Source organism: Lycorma delicatula, chromosome 12, assembly GCF_047948215.1.
Source record: "Lycorma delicatula isolate Av1 chromosome 12, ASM4794821v1, whole genome shotgun sequence".
In the NCBI taxonomy this organism is placed as follows: Eukaryota; Metazoa; Arthropoda; class Insecta; order Hemiptera; family Fulgoridae; genus Lycorma; species Lycorma delicatula.
In genome coordinates, this window is record NC_134466.1 from 3,854,540 (window position 1) to 3,875,763 (window position 21,224).

The 21,224-nt window shown below is 36.4% G+C and overlaps 1 protein-coding gene across 1 annotated transcript in view; it reads right to left on the bottom strand.

Moving 5' to 3' along the window:
* Positions 1–21,224, bottom strand: part of Hs6st (heparan sulfate 6-O-sulfotransferase) — a 120,107-nt gene that overhangs the window by 46,150 nt on the left and 52,733 nt on the right. Inside the window, exons 4-5 of the mRNA XM_075380020.1 lie at positions 20,366–20,547; positions 19,189–19,312 (exon numbers count right to left, since the gene is read on the bottom strand). Coding sequence (XP_075236135.1) covers positions 19,189–19,312; positions 20,366–20,547 — 306 coding nt within the window. The remainder of the gene's footprint in view (positions 1–19,188; positions 19,313–20,365; positions 20,548–21,224) is intronic.

Sequence of the window (21,224 nt, forward strand, 5' to 3'; positions counted from 1 at the left end):
ACTCAGGTTGCCGGAGGGTTGTCAGCTCCGAGCATATGCAGACGATGCACTGCTAGTCGTTGAAGGGAACACGCGGAACCAAATCGAAGAAAGAGCGGCGAAGGCAGTCGAGATATTACAAAACTGGAGCTCGATGCACAAAATGCAGTTTAGTGCGGAAAAGACAACGATGATGTTGTTAAAGGAAGTGTTGCAGAGGAAACCATTAGTAAAGATCGGGGAGAAGAATATAAGATATGCCAAGACCCAGAGGCATTTAGGATTGATGAACGCCGAGATTACAAGGAACATGTGACACAGGTCTGCGGGGAAAGCGCATGCAGCATACAATAAGATCAGGCGGGTCGTAAATTGATTTCCAAACCGAAGACTTCCAAACCGAACCGTTTCTAGGATTCACAAATCTCATAGAAAATGAACAAAACGCCAAGATCTTCGCTCCTATAGCGGCAGTCTTGTCTAACTTTGGTAAATTATCAATTAACCATGAGAAATACCAGGGTATCGTTCCGGTCAACACAATATCAATGACCACTAAAGCTGGAGCCCAACCCAGCAAGAAGAAGAAGCGCTCTGCACCGAGCACTTCGACTTCTGGTAGTATAAGTGGGGACTCGATTTCCAGACGCTGAAGATCCTGTACAAAGGTCTAGCAGAAGGAATAATGCTGTATGCGGCATCGATATGGGCGCATAAAACGGAGTTGGTGCATTTCAGAAAGATACCGTTGAGTATTCAACGATTGATCTTGTTAACGGTCATTCGGGGGTACAAGACGGTGTCTGGAGATGCAGTCTGTGTCGTAGCAGGTGTGAAGCCGTTGGACATAAAAGCACGAGAGCGGTTGAAGATCAGACAGCTAAAGAAGACGGCGTGTATCGACAAGGAAGAGCTATCGAGAAAAATCAAGGCGATAGAAGACGACGGATTCAATGAATGGCAGAGAAGGTGGGAAACATCCGATAAAGGTAGATATACGTACGCGATCTGAAATGTAAGAGAAAATGGGTAACGGTGGACCATCATATGACGCAGGCCCTGACCGGCCATGGGGACAAACAGCAAGCTTCATGGATTCGGTCTGGTGCCAAGTCCGAACTGCGTGAGATGTGGCAGAGAGGAGACGGCAGAGCACGTGTTCCTTGAATGCGAAGGGTTCCAAGAAGAGCGGCGGCAGTTCGAAAGGCAGCTGAGGTAATAGATGTTCGCTTCAATTTAGAAGATCTATAGCAGAAGCTACCAAGAGAGGAGCTGTGTGAGGGGAAGACCCTCAAAGAAGCGACCGATATGTTTGCAGGGATAGTGGCAGAGATGGAGGAATGGATGGCGTCTGGTAGGAATATGAACCAGAACGCGCAGTCCTACAAGTCGAGCAGGTTGCGGAAGTTGAGGTTTCTGAACGAGCAAGTTTTTCGACGAGCGGAAAGATACCGCGGGTTCGCTGAGGGACTACAGTTCGCGGGATACACTGGTGGTATCCCTGCGACTGTGTCGGTCAGGGAGGTCCCGACGACGGCGAGAAAGACGTTTAGCGAGGCTGGCAGGGGATCGAGGAAAACAACAAGGTCATCCTGGTAGACAAGCCGGAAAGTATCTTCGACAGTTTTTAAAGCGGAGATAGTGGAAAAGCTGAAACCGCGGAAAGAAGGCTTGAAGATCTTGAGTATGCGGGAGAATCCAAAGGGTATCAAGATCGTTACCCAGGATTCGGAGACGGAGAAAAAGATCGAAGCCAGTAAGTCGCTTGACGGGCTCACGATGAAATCAAGAAGCGAGAAACAACTGCGTCCGCGAATGATCGTGTACGATGTTCCCAGGGACTTGAGCTAGAAAGACGTGCTGGAGGCCATTAGGACGCAAAACCCTAAGCTGAAGAAAGAGGAATTTGGAAAAATGGTGAAGGTGGCGTTCAGGACAGGGAGAAAGGACGGTGAGTTCGTCCTTTAGAGGTCGCTAAAGAGCTAAGAGCGGGCCTGATCGATGCCCGGATGCCGGATTCATAGAATACCAGGCCTGCAAAATCAGAGACTTTATTCGAATCACTAGATGTTTTAACTGTCTTGGACTGGGCCACATAGCCAAGTTCTGTAAGAGCCCCGAGTTCTGCACACATTGTGCAGGTGAAGGGCATAAAGGTGAAGTGTGTCCTAACAAGGAAAAACCACCAGTCTGTGCCAATTTCAGGAGGTTAAAAAAGAAAGCGGATCATAACAGCAGAGATCCGACATGTCCAGCTTGATCGCAAGAACATATGTATAGAGTCGTTCAAGCGAACTTGCAGGGGTCCTACGTAGCGCAGGTGGAGTTAGGCGCCATACTAGGCAACTACAACGCCAATGTGGTGCTGATACAACACCCCTATGTAGTAAAGGGCAGACTGCCTGCGTTAGACGGAGAGTGGAAGCGCTTCCACGTAGGAGTGGGAGCCATGGCTGCTGTAGGACTAAGGAAAGAAATAGATGCCTTGTTCCAGAGGCAGCTCACGAGTGCGCACTATGTAGTAGTATCCATCACGGGTAATAGAGGAAGCCTGGTGCTCGTCTCGTCGTATTTTCAGTACGGAGATGCGATAGACGAGTACATCAAACGATGGGAAGAAATAATTATGGAGTTCAGAGGCCAAGAGATAGTGTTGGCTGGGGATGTCAACGCGAAATCGCCGTTATGGTATAGCAGAGAGCGGGATCGGCGTGGGCGAGGCGAGAAGATCGAAGATCTGATTGCACAACACCAACTTCATGTGTGCAATCGGGAGGGAGAACTTCCCACCTACAGAGGCAACGTCGACGAGCGAAGACATTTCCAGGGTACGAACATCGACCTGACGCTGTTAAAAGGTGAGAACTCCATGGTTGCGGACTGGACGGTGATAGATGAGGGCAGTAGCGATCATCGAACCATCGTCTTCGATGTGGGAATTGGTGTGGCTCGTGAGAGAGTGCGGGTTGTGTCAACAACAATGGAAAAAGGCAGATACCTCCTGCGAAAGGCGGACTGGAGAAGGTTCGGACTGGGCCTCCAGCGAGAAATGAATGAATGGAGAACGCTTGTCGGTGAGGCTGATGGTGAAGTTCTAGCGGCGAGATTCGTGGAAGGACTGATGCGGCCCGCAGAAGAGACTGTTCCCAAAGCTAGGGGGAAAGAAAAGTTGGCATTCTGGTGGTCAACCGAGCTGCAAGCAGTAAGGAAGAAGAGGCGGAATGCGCAATGTGAGAGAGACCCTGTGCGTCGCGAATGGAAAGTAGCGGAGTATCGAAGAGCTCGTAATAAGTACTTCGGTGCGGTGAGAGCGGCCAAACGAGACTAATGGCGTAAATTCGTGACGATTAGCAGATATTCGTGGATATCGAACGATATATGGGGATGCCGTCTGTGTCATCGCGGGAATTAAGCCATTAGATATCAAAGCGAAAGAACCAATGAAGATCCGAGAGCTGAGAAAGTCGGGTACGTGCAGAAGTGAAGAAGCTTTGAAGAACAGGGAGTGTTCGATCAAGGAAGAGGGGTTTGACGATTGGCAGGCCCGGCGGGATGCTTCGAGTAAAGGAAGGTATACGTACGCGATTTTCCCAGACGTCCGACAGAGATGTGGTCGGCAATGGCTCATCACAGATCACTGTGACGCAGGCATTGACTGGCCACGGAAACTTCAACGAGAAGCTTCATGGTTTCGGTCTAGTTCCGAGTCCCAATTGTGTGCAGTCTAGTCTGCAATTGTGTGCAGTGTGGAATGGTAGTCTCTGCGGAACACATGCTCTTTGTATGTGAAGAATATGAAGAGAAGAGGCGACAGTTCATGCGGCATCTGCGTGTGATAGATGTTAGATTAGATTTGAAAGGCATTTGTAGCAACAAGGTCGCGTGTATTCATTTTACTAGGTATGTTAAGGATATTTTAGTCAAAAAAGAAACTAGTTAACATCTGTAGGTTCGGGAGCGCGTGGGGCGCGAGGAGAAGATATCCGATGCCAATGTGCTCGAAATCTCAACAAGATGGGAGAAACGTTCCTCGAGACAAGGAAGGTGTTGGTAGAATACCAAGCCTGTAAAATACTATACTCGAATCACGAGTTGTTTTAATAAACGTCTAGGTGTTGGTCACATCGCCAAATTTTGCAAGAGTTTGGAGTTATGTTCACTTTACTCCGGGTAAGGGCATAAAAAATAACAATGCCGAAATAAAGGAAAGCCTCTAGTTGCTTGCGCTAATTGCAAAAGGCTTAGGAAGAAATCGGGTCATAACAGCGTGGATCCGATGTTATTACTCGTATTTTGCTTATTGGTGTTCGATATTTAAAAATAAATAATGTCTTCTTTTTGTATCCTGTTTAACGTACGTAAAAGTCTTTCTAATAGCTATGAGCAATTATAATTATAATCGTACTTACCAGGGCAAATTCCGGCCTTGGATATGATCCAACGGGCGCGAGAGCGACCCGTGACCAACGAATTCAGGAATATCAACAACAGCCTGCTTTCACACCGCAGTATTGGACTCGGCCACGCGGCGGCAGAGCTAAACAACATCAGGGTAATCGGGTGCCAAAATTCGTAGATAAAAAGAACCGCTTTTGAAACAAATGTTAAATCAAGGTTCCAAGGCATATTAAATTCATTGAGCCAAGGAATAGAAGCGCTAAAAATATCCGGTTCAGAGGTTGACGCACCTATACCCGTAACCCCAAGATGCATCGGCTTCGCAGTAGCGGAGACCTTTCGACGTGTTCGTTGTGATAAGGACATGCGTGATAAGCTTGATCCTAATGTTACGGCTCCCATTGTATACAGAGTTTTACTTGGAAGAATGGAATAATCATGCACCAGATATTGAAGATATGTTAAAGGCAGCTAAAAATGTTAACGTTGTACCTCCAGCAGTCGCAGTTATTTTTAAATTATTAAATCCAGTAAATAATGTCAGGTCCGAGTTCGTAAATGAATGACGATTAAATATTGCAATGTTCTAACCATAGTGAATGTGATTTGGAATAATTTTTCGAGAGTGAATTTGAAACTAAAGGTAGTAAAAATATTGAATCCTATTTAAACAATGAAATTAATAGCGGTGATGAGATTGAAAATAGTGATGACGATTATGATGATTACAGGAAAGTCTTTGCATCTGAACAATCACTTACTTTGCCAAATCAGTTTCAAGAAATGTCTGATCGCAAACATACGACTGTTATCGGTTCAGTACTATACTGTAACAAGACCGGTATAACGAGCCTGAACACGGATTACAACCGATTTAGTAGAAAATATAATAACGGGGGGAATCCAGAAAGGGGCTAGAACAAACCTTTCAGTAAAGGTAACAGGTTCGTTTAAAAATCGGCTTTTGTAATACTGCCCACTGACACGCCTAAACAGATGTTCCGTGAGAAGAGTTACCGGACTAGGGTAGGAATTTCATGAGAATGAGTGAGGGCGGACGAACACTCTCACCGCTTCGAGTTTGATCCGGTCTGGCAGATAAACAGAATAATAGTATAAATACTCCGGAAAAGACCGGTTGAAATCAGTCTAAGCAAGACGTTAAGACGTGAGTCTGCGAGAAAGTGTTACGATAGAGGAGTAATTATATATAGAGTTTGAGGCGAGAGTATTCTGCGTGGCAAAGGATAGTTACATTTTACAAGCGTTTGTTTAGTTTACACGTTCGACGCGATTAAGGTGACATCACAAGTAATCTCGCTACACGAAAACAAGAAATTGTTAGGTGAGTTACTGCAAGACTATAAGTGAAAGAGAAGAGAGATAATGTATTAAATTTCATTCATAAACTGTTAGGGTAGTTTTACTGGTGAACAGCAAGGGTATTTGCAGTGAAAGAACTTTATACTTGTCTTATCTCTTGTTAATACAAGATTAGTGGTTAAAAGTGTTAAGACTAGCGGTCATGCTAATGTCTTTTGTTAATGGGACTGAATTCTGCTTTTCATTATTTATCTACCTGTGAATAATTCCCGACGATTACTTTAAATTCTATTTTGTATGTAATCACTGTCTGTTATTATTATTACTATTATTATTATTATTACCGATAATCGTTGACGGTAAGAATAATATCACGATATTACAGATACACTTTTGAGTTTATATATTTCAACTTATTATTATAGTTAAACATGCACTATATTTGATCAGAAGTTATGTGGAATCCACAAATCTTTAGTCTTATAAAAAATATGCAGTGTTTTACGAGGAATCTGCAATACTTTACAGGCGTGTTCCGCTTATCAAAACAATGAAAAACGTTCACATAAAGATAGATCTGAAAATGCTTCGTTACAGAATTACAACTAGCAAAATATTTCGTCTGGATCTTAGCTCCCCCAGTGAAATGAGGTCGTACTAAAATTTCTTGGATGTTAATCCAGAGGTGAAATTAATGGTTTTGTACAACTTTTTAATGTTTAGCTTAAAATAACTTTCTTAAATAAGCATACATACAAACACGTTTTCTACAAAACTTGTAGAAAATTTAATTCTTAAAACAAGTGATTTAATCAACGTCGATGAACACTGACGCAATGTTTTCCAATTCGTTTTTATTGAAAACCAAACGTAACTAGCCGGCACAAATGTAGTTGAGGTTGGAAAACAATACTTTTTAGCGCATTTGTGTGCCACTAGGAGTGCCGATCATCTATTTACATAGGAGCCAACTACTGTATGTTCCATTGTAAAAGTTATCGGTTATGTTTTTACACATTGTTGTACTAATGTTTAGTTTTGTGTTGCGGGATGAAGTTCAACGTGAAATAATACTAAGAAGAGTAGCAAAGTGTATTTCGTGTAATAACGTTCACATTTATTTCGCTTTCATTTTATTTTATACGGGTTCTGCAATAGTAATGCTTATTAAGCCGTCGAGGAATATCGTATACGATTACCTAATCGGACTGTTCACAACGAACAGGTATTTACAGATACACACAGAAAACTGTGGATCATTTGTATTACATTCTGAACGGGAACGTAACAAGTACACGAAGATTACGGGCGCGTGTACATATTCCGCATATTAGCGTATGGAGAACGTTACGCCGTGAACAAGCGGGTGTTAAATACACATCTTGTCGTAAAATTCTTCACGAATTAAAATTGAAACCGTACCCTACTACAATTGAAGGACACAAACAAACCGAAACGACTAGATTATTACAACCGGCTTCTCGAAAATACTATCGATAGACAGACAGACTCGATATCGTATTTCATGTCAGACGAGGCACGGTTTCATTTTTCCGGTATGAATTCGCAGAACACCAGGTATTGGATGACGAGGAATCCTCACGAGATATTTGAGCGCCCACTTCACGATGACAGAATTGGTGGTCGGTGTGCCGTTTCCGGAAATCGGGACCGATATTTTTCGAGCAGACTCAATGCAAACGTGTACCTCACAAAAGTTTCGAAGAATTCTACGCGAAATTAACCGATAATGAAAACGAATAGAGCTTCTTCCAACAAGACGGAGCGACATATCGCACATCAAACGTTTCACTGAATCGCGTTCATGGACCTTTCACAAATGCACGAGCTGTCAGCAGAGGACGTTGAGCTAAACGTTCGGCAGAGTTGTCTACTTTCGATTTTTTCCTTTTGGGCCACAAAGGAAAGAGTTTATGCATCTAATCCCCAAAATATCGATGAACTGAAAGCGAATATTCAACGAGAAATCAACGCAACCGATAACAAATTTTTGCGCCAGACGACTCTCGATATGATCAGTCGAGAGTAAGAAGAGGACATCGATGTCCAGGGTGGTCATTTCGAACAGCTTTTGAGACAATAAGGTAAATAAATGCAACATTTAAATTACGTTTTACGCTTTTATTATTTAATTTATCCGTACCGTTCATAACATTTCATTCCGACATAACCTACTGATTTTGCAGCGGTTATGATTTGGGTTCGATTTTGACGAATATTCTCGGAATTATACGATTGAAAATTGTTTTCCTGTTTATATAAAGAGGATTCCCAACCTAAAAACAAAACAGCTTATGATCGACATAAATTAATAAACAATGCCATCTTTGAAGAAACAGCAAAAAAAATCAAATTAACTAATAATTTAAAAGAACTGACATCCCAACTGAAAGAAATAGCTGACGAACTAGCCCCTATAAACCCAAGAAAAAAACACCAATGGTGGAATGAAGAATGTGACAAAGCATTCAAAGACCGACACCGGGCTTGGATCAACCACCAAACCCAGAAAACTGAAGAATCTAACCGTGAATTCACCAAACAAAGGAAAATAACTCAGAAAATTATAAGAGGAACCAAACGACAAGCCCAAAAAAACTTGATTCAGCAAATAGAAGAAAGTTCCAAGAAAACTAATTTCCGAGACTATTATAAAATTTTTGGTCAGGCTCTTCAAAGATATGAACCACGCACCCTTATACTGAGAGGAAAAAAAGGAAATATGGCCCACACCAATAAAGAAAATGCTGAAATTTTGGCAGAAACCTTCAATAGACTCCTCAACTCTGACGACTCCCCAGAGCTTTTTGAGATTGACACTGAAACTCCAGTTAAAACTTCACCGGTAAATATCAACCCGCCAACAATTCAAGAAGTTCTCGCAGCCTTAAATGAAATAAAAACTACAAAGCAAGCGGAGAAGACAAGCTTTTCGCAGAACTCTGGAAACAGTCATCAGTTTATTCAGTCAAAACTTCCCTACATCTACGCCTCGTGAAAATATGGAACGAAGAAAAACTTCCAGAACACTGGACCACAGCCCTCATTCATCCATTACATAAAAAAGGAGATAAAACTAATCCGGAAAACTACAGAGGCATATCTCTCCTGGATTGTACATACAAAATCCTGTCGAGAATCATATACAACCGATGCAAAGACCAACTTGAACTGGAACTTGGGGAATACCAAGGGGGATTTAGGCCATGGACAGGTTGCCCGGAGCAAATAATATCCCTAAAACTTATGATGGACTTATATAAAAGACGGAAAAAACAACTAATAATCACCTTCGTCGACTTTAAAAGAGCCTATGATTGTATACACCGACCATCCGTGCTGAATATTCTGAGAAACCTGGGCCTTCACCCTAAACTCGTAAACATGATAAAATTAACTTTAACCGATACCCAGTCCAGAGTGAAATTCAGATGTGAACTCTCTCAACCCTTCTACATAAAAACTGGATTGAGGCAAGGAGACGGCCTCTCACCACTCCTTTTTAACTGCGCCCTCGAATTTGTCATGAGAAAATGGTATGAAATAAATCCCAAAAATATAAAAATGGGTACTAAGAAAAACTACATCACTACTAAATTGCCTAGGATTTGCAGATGACCTCGCTCTTTTAGCAAATAATATTCAAGAAGCCAAAACACAAATCATTAGCCTTCAAAACCTAGCACAAAAGATAGGGCTTCATATCTCTTTCGAAAAAACTGAACTAATGGCCATAGATCCTCTGGTAATAGAGCGCATTACGGTAAACAATCAGAAAATTAAAATAGTAAAACGATTTAAATATCTAGGGGAAATAATAACTTATAATTTAAATGAAAAAGTGACACGGCAAAACAGGACAAATAAAATGATTAAATCCCAAAAATTAACTCGGTCAACATATAACAAAAAATGCCTTTCTGCTAAAACAAAACTTAAACATTATAAAACTGTAGTACAGCCAGTAGTCACCTACGGAAGCGAGACCCTTTTCAAAATCACTCAGAAAAGCCGAATTGAAAAATTCTGAAAATAGAGAGCAGAATTGTCAGAACGTGTATCAATAAAAAACACCAAAAAGAAGGCTGATGGTGGATTGTGCCAAATGAGGTGGTGTATCGAGAAATAGAGCCTGTTACTGATACTATGCGGAAAAAAAGAATCTCTTTCTTTGGTCATCTCATAAGGACACCGGAAACAAGACTGTCAAGAAATATCATTGAAAAGCTTTGGTTCCAAAAGCTAGAAGTAGGATGGATCAAAGAAATTAGAGAAGATATGAAAGAATTGGGAATTTCCCTGACTGACCTACAGAATAAAACTGGAAAAATTACAAAGCTAAAAGACAAAAGCATTAGATTTAAACAAAAGACAGACAAACGACAAAATACAACAAAGAGGGTGTTTACGGATGAAGAAAAGAAAGCAAGATCTGAACGGATGAAGAAATACTGGGCAGCTCGGAAGAGTAAAATAACACGCTTTTCTCAGAAAAGATCCAACTAAAATTGACTTAAGTGGTCCCATGTTGGCCGTAAAAGCATAATAATAATAATAATAAAGAGGATTATTTATTTTTCGCCGGTCCAAAGTATTATAAATATAGTATTACAATATATTATTTCGCACCAGGATATTTATTGCAAAGCTTAAGAGCGTTTTAAGGAGAATAATTAAACTAATGTTCAGTAACGCTTTTACGGACTACCGGCAATAATGTCATTTGTGGCTTTAGCTAGATAAGGAGGATACCTAATCTACTAAATAGCCTTCCTACAGAACTGAGAAATCTTGATCAAAGTAAAAAATATATTTAAGAACATATTTTTTTAAGAGACGCAAACAAATGGGTAATGATAACAGCACATTGTAAAACATAAAGGAAATATAACGGAAAGTGAAAAGAAGTGAACATAATGAATCGATTATAAAAAATGAAATCACGTGTGGAAAATACCTAAATTTACGGTGGTATAAACCGAATATTAAAAGTCGCAAATGAAACATACAGCACAGGGAAGTTATTAGACGCACATTTATTACTTATACTAGGATAACTGGGATAGATATATTCAAGAGCTGTTATTGGTCACATTGTTCATGACCGTTGAAATGTGCACGTCGGGTGCCTCAGGTCTTAACGGAACGAAACAAAAAAATCGGAACGGGGTCTGCTTTGGAATTTTTGATGCGCTACACAGAAAAAAAGGAGATAAAACACCTTTGGTGATAAGTTCCTTAATTACCGCCGATGAAACATAGATTTTGTATTACACGCCAGAAAGAAAACGGAAGTCAAGTGAATGACGTCATCCTCAATCGCCAACCAGATCTACAAAAATCAAGCCACAGCCGTCCAGACACAAACTGATAGGCAGTCTTTTGGGATCGGGTTTGGCATACTGTCGATTGATTTCATACCGCGCGATGCTACTATAAATGCAGAAGCCTACTGCGAAGCTCTACGTGCGCGCCATTGAAAATCGGCGACGTCCTGTTGAACGATAATGCACGTCCACATGTTGCGGGATTTACTTAGAGCATTTAGATGGGAAATTTATGATCACCAGACATATATTCCGGACTTAGCTCCTTCTGATTACCATTTGTTCGGGAAATTGAAAGAATTTTTGAGCGCTAAACAATTCGCGGATGACGATGAACTCAAAAAATCAGTGGCTAAATGGACTGGCGGCAGAAGAATACGACGAGGATATATCGAAGCTGGTGTATCAATACGATAAATGTCTTTAATTCATGTGGCGATTATATAGAGGAGTAGTATCAGGTATGTAGTTTAACAGAAATAAAAAATATTTATAAATTCTCAGAATAATATTTTTACGATGAAACTGTATTTATTTTAGAGATAACTCGTAGATTCAAATTTTCGCTTAACTGTTTACGTTTCAACAATACATTGACTAGAGATGATAAAGATGAATCTACACCCGTTAGATAACTGTAATATTTTTATAAATATTTGTGTGTAATAAAGATTTTACGTCTGAATGACTCGAAAAACAATTATATGATTAACGCATTATATAGGGAAAGAGGAAGGCATAAATAACCACCGACAAAATATGTCAAGGAACTGCCACAAACTAGCCGTAATTTAACAATGGATAATCGGTTATGTCCATCCCGCTCGCAGAAACCACGTTCAACGATTACAATCTAACAATTGTGGAGACACTTTGTCGTAACAAGAGAGAAGTTCCTCCTTTTCTACCATCAAGAAGTAAAGAGGTTCATCAAGTTTTGCTTTTGATCGGCAAAAAACATTAGTCAGTTTTTATCCAAAGAAAGACTAAAGTGTCATACACCTCTCAACTGATAAATCGGTAGATCCGATAAAAAAAAACCTGAAATTATAGATTTCTATAATGAAACGAAATAGACGTCGATTCATTTGACCGGCTAAACCATTTATACAGTGTCAACAAGAAAATCCTAAGATGGTACTTATACGATACGCTAAATCAAGCTGGTATCGATGCATATAATCTGTATAAAAAATAAATATCCTGACATGACGGTAGTAAGAAAAGAATCTTTGAAGGAACCTCGTTTGCAGTTAGCTAACCCATTCATTGAGGAGCGATTAAAAACACTTGTCACAAAAGAGCTATTTGATGGCATAAAAAATGTCCTTGGTGTTGAGGTGGTGACCTTTAAAAACAAAAAAGAACATCTAAAACAAGCAAGATGAAGTGAATGCCCCAGGAGTAAGAACAGGAAAATTAAAACGTTTTGTAACGCGTGTAAAAAACCAATTTGTAATGAATATAAACTGCCGATTGTGTTTTGAAAAATTTTTATTTTTTATATCGTAAAATTTTTTCCAAATGTTTGTAATTCAATCCTAAGTAAAGTGTAACAATAAAATTAATCTTTATAACAATATAAATGAATTTTAATCCCGCCTGTGAATTCAAGTATGTATTTTTTGCCTGTGCATTCTAGTGTTAATTACTTTTGATTGTGGCATGTTTTAAATGTAAGAAAGGATTTCCTAAAAGATCGGGTAACATGGGGTAAATGCGATGAAGAACTCACTTTCACTGTGCTGAAATAAAAAACTCCGCCTGGAAAGCTAAAGGAAAATATGATAGACAAGAATGAAGTCGTAAATGATGCAGAATTAAGAAAACAAGAATACAAAGTTTGAAGGATGAAGCACCACATGAACCTATATATATCGCTCTTTAAGAACTTTCTTCAAAACATATTCAACGACCAGAAAAGATTAATATCGGAGAGGGTCGATAATATGATGGCTACAATAACCGATTTTCAAGAACTACTTACCTCCTCAATAAAAAGATGGAGGAAGAATCTAAAGAATTAAGACGGGACATAGATTAAGGATGGCTTTAGAACGTGAAAAACAGTGCGGTTTGAGCAAGAATGTTATCATCACAAGTATCCCGAAAACAAAGGATGAAGACGCATGTGAAGCGCTCATCAATCTCCTGTGAATGATGAACATAATTTAAAGAAGGAGGAATTCACGGCTCATCAGCTTCTATCAAAGAATAAAGCAGGACCGACTATTTTACAATGTCTAACTAGAGGTAAATAGTATGTATGCCTCAATAGTATGTAAAGCAGAAGACCTAAACTGTCACTAATTGGACAGGGAGATCCTGATCGACCAATCTTTTTGACAGATTTGACTGCTTACTTTACTAAAATTTAATTAAAAATGTACAAGAAATTAAAAAAAAAAGGAAGGATTCAAGTATTGTTAGATGAAGGGTGGTAGAATCACGTTGAGGAAGAATGATCTCTCCAGAGCAATATCGCTCACCAGTCAAAAGGATATAGATGATATTAATTAAACAAATACTGCTTCTGTTGAACAATTATACATTTGAATTTTTTATATATATTATTCCTTTTGTGTTTTTTTAAAAATTTAAATCATTATTATGGAAGTTCAGGAAATGGATTTGAATAGATGGGACATTTTTATCTTTGAGGGATGAAAAGAAACAAGTTATCTTAAAAAATAATAAATTAAAAAGCGAATTAGCAGTGATTTGTACAAACATAAGAAGCACGAAGAAATACATTATATTAGCAAATATACATTATTCAAAAAAGTTTCTGGATTTAATCAGCCTAACAGAAATTAATGTTAGTGAAAAAGCTCAATTATATGGCATTCCATGATATAAAAATTTATTTAAATGTCGACCTAACGGTAAAGGAAGTGGAATTATAATATTTTTTTTTTATCAGATTGCTGATATAGGTCCAGAATTGAAAGCATCTGAAATACTTCTAATAAGATTATTAATGAAAGAGGAAACATTGTTTATTCATACATATTTGAATAATAGTAAATTAGTGAACGAACAACTAAACTTTAATTTATACAAATTGTATTAATACGAATAGTGCCAAATGCTTAGGAATTTTGAATTACATCTTCTTACTATTATTCTTCTTATTCTTCACAGAGAATTTATACACATGAATATTAAATAACCTCAATAAAATCCCTGATAATAGAGAAATGACTCCGAAAGCACTAAGATATATACATTGAAAATTGTTGGTAACTGGAAACATTAATTTATAAAAGTTAATTTAGGACTCATTTTAAAGCTTATTTTGTCTTCTTTTAATACAATTTCTTTCTATCTGATAGTAGCATTACACTTTGAGTAGTATAGTTATTTGTCTGTGTCGTGCACTTTCATTTACTGTGTAATATTTTGACAAATACTTTTGGATTTTTCAATTTTTTGGATTTGTGACAAATTATTTACATTGCATCATTAATTACTGTTTTTTATTTCACTTGGTGTAGTTATTTGGGATAAATAAGGGGTGCAATTTTAAAACATAACTCACAAATGATTGTAGTATTTAGGTTATGCATTTGGTTATAGGTACAAAAATTTGCTTTTCTGTTTTTATTGTTTAAATTTGTTTCGAGGTCTGTTCAAGAAGTACCTAGACTGTTTGAATTACTTGGGTCCAGTTAAATCTGTTTGGCATCGCCATGTTCATACAGATCAGCTGATAACAATGCAGATTTTTGATTGCAGATATCATGAGTGGTTGCTTAGCTACGCGGTTGTTTGTGAAGTATGTTTTTTCGTTTGGCGGATTTTAGAATGAATGACTTAAATAAGCAAAGAGTTGCTGTGAAATTTTGTGTTAAAACTCAGAAAATCTGCAAGTAAAACTTTTGATATGCTCAAGACGGCTTACGGCGACATTGCTATGAAACAAGCGACACGTTTAAATTGGCATGGACGTTTTAAAGATGGTTGTCAGTCGATAGAAGACGATGAGCGTCCTGGATATCCTTCCAAGTCAACTGATGACACATGCAGACAAAATCAACACCCTGGTTCGGGCAAATCGACGTCTGACCATCAGAGAGCTTGTTGAAGAGTGTGGGATATCAGTTAGATCATGTTATGAGATTTTTATCGAAAAATTGTAGATGCCCCACGTTGCTGCAAAATTTGTTCCACACCTGATGACAGACGACCAAAAGGCCCATCGCGTCCAGGCTTGTCAAGAATTGCTTTAACGTTTAGAAGAAGATGAAAAGTTCTTGTTGAGCATCATAACAGGTGTTGAATCTTGGGCGTACAGTTATGACATCGAAACAAAGGTTCAAACGTCCCAGTGGGTAGGTGAAACATAAAAAGCTTGCCAAGTTCATTCCAATGTGAAGGGGTGATGACAGTTTTTTTTTTTTAATGCGCAGGGCATAGTCCACCACGAGTATCTCCCCCAAGGCTCCACAGTGAACCAGACTAACTACATTGAAGCTCTGCAGGACGCTATCCGGCGGAAAAGGCCAGAAATGTGGAAGAGTAGTGACTGGTTTATTTCATCATGACAATGCTCCAGCCCATTCAGCCCTCAGAACTCGTGAGTTTTTGGCCACACTCGATCACTGTTCTTCTCCACCCACCCTACTCACCTGACCTCGCTCCTTGTGACTTCTTGTTCCCCAAACTCAAAAGACCTTTGAAAGGAAAAAGATTTGAGACGATTCCAGAGATTGAGGCAAATACAACGAAGGAACTGAAGAACATCACAAAAGAAGCATTCAAGGACTGTTTCTAAAAGTGGAAAAATCATTGGGATAAGTGTATGCATCTGGGAGGAGAGTACTTTGAAGGGGATTCAGCCAAGTAACTTCTAAACAAAATACATTTTGGCTTATGTGTTAGTCTACATATTTTTTGAACAGACCTCATATAATTTTTATTTGATTAGTTTATTAATGTAGTGTATAAAGTAAATTATAATATTGAACTGACAAAACGATGTGCTTCACAAAAACAAAATATACGAAAAGGAAAATAAAAAAATGAACTTATGAACGAAAAACATTTGGCAAAAAATCTAGTTGCCCTGGTAACTCCTGAGATTCAAGATAATGAAACAAAAGCTGATCCTTCTCATACAAGTACAGGTGATATAGGTGCACAAAGTGTCAATCTACGGCTGTCTGATTTTCATAAATCAGAACTTTCAGATATTTAAGATGTTGGTCCTGAATTTATCAATTCTAAAAACGTTTTTTACATTTTCCAAAAACCTTTTCTTTTTTTATACACGATTTTAAAACACTTGAAACATTATAACTAAACTTGTATGCATGATATTTTTATGAATTTCTTCTTTTTTTAAATTGTTCATAAATTATTGATCTGTAATGTATAGAGAGGTTATCTTAAAATAATTCAAATGAAATTAACCCATCAGGCAGGGAGCACGTGAATGTCACACACATGTTAAGTTGTATGTATTGGCGGGTGGACATGACAGTCTTGCAGCGCACAGTGCTTGCTTCAAAAATTCATAACACTGCCATCTCGTAATGTTTATTTGAACTGGCTCTGTGTTATCCCGAGGTTTCTTTCTTCCCCTTCGTGTTTTTATAACTGCATAGGATTGCATATCGGTGATGAAATACGATTTTGTTCTACGAAGTTGAATGCTCTTCTTTCAGTCAGTTGCATCAGCTGTGAGTAAATGAAAATGGCCAGGTCAAGCACGTCGCCTAATCTTACATCGGAACAAATTATTGAAAGTTTAGATGAGACGCGTGACAGTAACATTAGAATATTTGATAGCGGTAGTGAATTTGATAGTGACGAAAGTGATGAAGATTTTGAGTCAGAAAATCGTAATGAAAATAAAGAAGATTCTGAACAGAGTACTGGCGATAGTCATGACGATATTGATATACAAGTGAAGCGTACAAGAAAAGACATAGATTGGAGATGGGAAAAAGTGGATGATTCTTACACTCACAAAAAATCCCATTTACTGAAAGACGTGAAATAGTTAACCAAGTTCAGTGTGTTTCACAAGCATTTACCTTTTTTCGATCATGACTTAGTGAATAAAATTACAAACGACACAAATCGCTATGTCAAATGACTTCATAAATTCGAAACAAAATGACTTGACACCACGGTCTAGAGTTCATGACTGGAAAAATGTAGACAATGACGAATTGTATACTTATTTTGCACTGCAAATTCTTATGGGAATTATTCAAAAACCTACTATAAAGTCATATTTCACTAAAATAAAATGTCTTCTTATTTTTTTCTCTGAAAGGTTTGTATTTGTTCTATATCTGCTGAAAATTTGGTTTAAATTGGTGCGATAGTTTTGAAGCTATAATTTTTTTACTTTTAGTACTGTAATACAGCTGCTGGTTGGGCATTTAAATTACCGGTAGTAGGGTAGGGCTTTAAAAATTTAATTACCGGCTTGAAGGGTTAAAGAAAAAATAAGATATCAACGAAACATTAACGTTTTTATTAATTTTAGTAAAAAAGGTTATTTCTGACATGATGAAAACTGACAAACAAAAACTGTATGCACATTACAGAACAAAACTTTCTGTTTATTTTGGTTAAAGAATTAGGTTTCTAGGATAAATCATAACTGAGATAAAGCAATTCTTGTAAATGACAATTATTTACCCCCACCCACAATTTTAAGGGTTGTAAATCAAATATGGATATGAATTTTTGTAACATAATTTCCAAGTTTAGACATTAGTTCATTTTCAGACCAGAATAGCAAAAAAATAAAAAAATAAAAATTTGGTTGATACAAAAAAATGGTATCTCATACAACTGCCTCGACAGATGTATGAGATATAGATTTATGTCGTCTCATTTTTATTTGTAATTTTTTCTGAAACCATACTTACAAATAACATTTTTTCATCCAATAAATCAGTTGATAAAATGGGGAATAAATGTTTTGGCACTACTGAACAAATTTCATTAAATTAGTGCGACAGCCTTGGAAAGATCCAAATATTACTACGGCAATCAATCTGTTAAAATTAATTGACCACTTTAACGACTGTTAAAACTACTATTTAATAGGTTGAGTGTATCATTAAAGAATGAAGTTACATCAAAGAAAATATTAAAATTTTATGAACTTATGTCAATTCCCACCTATTTATATGGCAGTGAAACAAGAACGTTGACAAATCTCCATAAACAAAGAATGCAGAACGTTCAGGTTTCTAAGGTCAGCGGCTGGTTACATCAAATTAAAACAGGAAATGGTATGTAGATACCAGAAGTGAACTAAATCTCCAACATTGAATGATACATTTAAGGAATGTAGGGAAATATGGTGGTCATACACAATGTATGGATCCAGAAAGAATTTCCCAAAAGGTAGAAGTTTGGGATAGCCGAGAAAGCGATGATTGGACTAATTTTTAGGAAAGGCTGGCGTAATTAACTTATACCTTATATTTATAAAGAAGAAGAACTTTTTAACAAAGCCTTAGAACAAAAATGTTTAAAAGAACAATTATAGCATTTTCAATATTTGATAATTTTAATTTTTTTTAAGGGTTGAAAAGACCCTTTAATTGTACTACAGAGATAATAAATATATATATATTAATACAAAAATATTCTTTTAATACGCATTTTGCAGTTAAATTTAGTATTCTAGAAAAAATAAATAAATAAAAGATGGAAATAAACTATAATGATAATGAAATGTGTTTATAATAGCAACATCAACAACAACAACGGCATATTAAAAATTATCTGACAGGTAATCAATTATTCCTTACAATTAGTTCTAAATAAATGATATAATCACATGATAAAAACTTAAAAACTAATATCAATTCGTTCACTTTATAAAAATAATAATTACACTCAATTACACATACACAATCAGTCTAGTTCGTAAATTAAAATAATAACGTTATACCTCACTAATAATATCAATTTTTTAAATATGTTCTTTTTTAATTAATTAATCTATATTTAAACTTATTTTAAAATCTTTGGTGACTTTTACTTATTAAAGATTAAACGATCAATATCTATATATATACACACACATACACACACACACACACACACACACACACACACACACATATACTCATTCACTCACTCATGTATTTTTAAAATTTTGTACTTGTGTTGTATCTTCAACATATTCGTCCCAATTGAATTCAGCAGCACCTCTACCTGGTAATTCACCGAGATGTGCGAACCTTTCTTCAAATTGGGGATCTTTTGACTTCAGTTTTTCAAATCTCCTAAAAAATGAAAACACACACACATATACATTAAAATATGTAAATAAATTTAAATTTTCCAAATAAAATAAGAACTAATTTTGTTTTTAAAAAAAAAACATTAACTTATTCATATGTTTATATTTATGAATACACCACCTTTGCTAAAAAGAATGGTCAGTTATTCTAAAAAAAAAAAAAAAATAACAATACCCATTCTCATCAACCTATACAACAAAACAGTTTTTCTGTAATTCAAAAACAATACATTTTAACTTCCAACAAAGAAAGAAAGTGCCTTACTATACTTTTATTGAACCGACTGAAAAACTCTTCCTACCAATTTATTTAAAATAAAACAAGAATTTTCGTTAACAAACAAAACTAAATTTATCAACAAATTTGTGAACAACATTCATTAAAAATTTTATTTAAAAACCTGCATTTTCTGTATCCCTTTACTGTGTATGTATGTATGTGCTCAAATAGTTTTCATTAACATCTTCTGAATTGGGAACTATTTTTTTACAATTAGTATTTTCAAGTATTTACCTTAATATTATTTAATGTATTCACATTTTAAACGATTAGTTGTGTGTTATTTTGTGATCTGTTAACAAGGTTTCCCTTGATCCAACCAGGTAAATATTTGAAGCATGTTTTACTTCCTTGCACAAAGTAAAGGAAGTATTGTGATGGGGAAAAATTTAGGTTTCGAGATTTCAACGGAAATATTCATTTTGACTAGTTTCAGTGTGATGTCTGTACGTATATGTATGTACATACATACATATATCTCGAATAACTTAAAAACACAATTAGCCATAGGATGTTGAAATTTTGGACTCCGGACTGCTGTAACATCTAGTGCACCTCCCCTTTTTATTCCAAAAAAAGCCAAAATCCAAAAAAAATCTGGATTTTCTGACCTTGTTTGGAAAATTCTTTCCAAACAATAAATGCCTTATAATTCTTAAAAAAAAGAGAAGTTATGGGAACCATAATTTAAATGGTAAAAAATAGTTATGCTATAACCACTACTAACGGTAATATAAATAATAAAACGTAAAATACCTGTTCATAAGTTTTAAAGCGAAATCATATAATTCAATATCCAACGCATTTAATCGCTGTATAGTTTCTATTTGATCTGGACGCAGCGTAGATAAAGTAATACTGGATAATGTAGCATTATGTTGTGCAAATGGAACAGCAAATCTTAAATTAAATGTCTCTTCGAATACATACTGACCAACCTAAATATAAACATACACAAATGTTTTATTTAATATACAGCATTTGAACAAAATTTTTTGAATTACAAAACACCTTTTTAGATTCATATTATTCCTCTGAATTGTTAAATAATATTTAAATGCTATTAAATAAACTACTTAGGGTAGAAAATATTGAGATAAGACATATTTTGACTTAAACTTTAAGAACAGTTAAATTATGTAATAAATATCACAAAAAATATATAGAGGTTAAAATTAGAAATGATAGTTTTTCTTACAAATATTATTAAAGTACTATCAAAACAAAATAACTACTTTTTAGCCAATATATAATAAGACACAAAAGGGTGAAAAATTATACATTAATAATATCATTGAAAACATTACTAATACATACAAAGAAATATTTAAACCAGCATACAGACCTAACTACATAATAAAATATTTAAAAAACATCTGTATGAAATTTATAAAATTAAATATAATGACTGTGATGGTATTTATATAGGAAAAACAAATGCGTCCATTAAAATTACATTTTTTTAACAATATAGAAATTATAAAAATAATAAATTAGGTTTACCTAATAATATGGCAAACCATCTAATAAACAATTAACACACTATTACTGATATTAATACAAATTTAGAAGTATTAGAAATTAATACGAGGTGTGTGAGAAAAGTAATGAGATT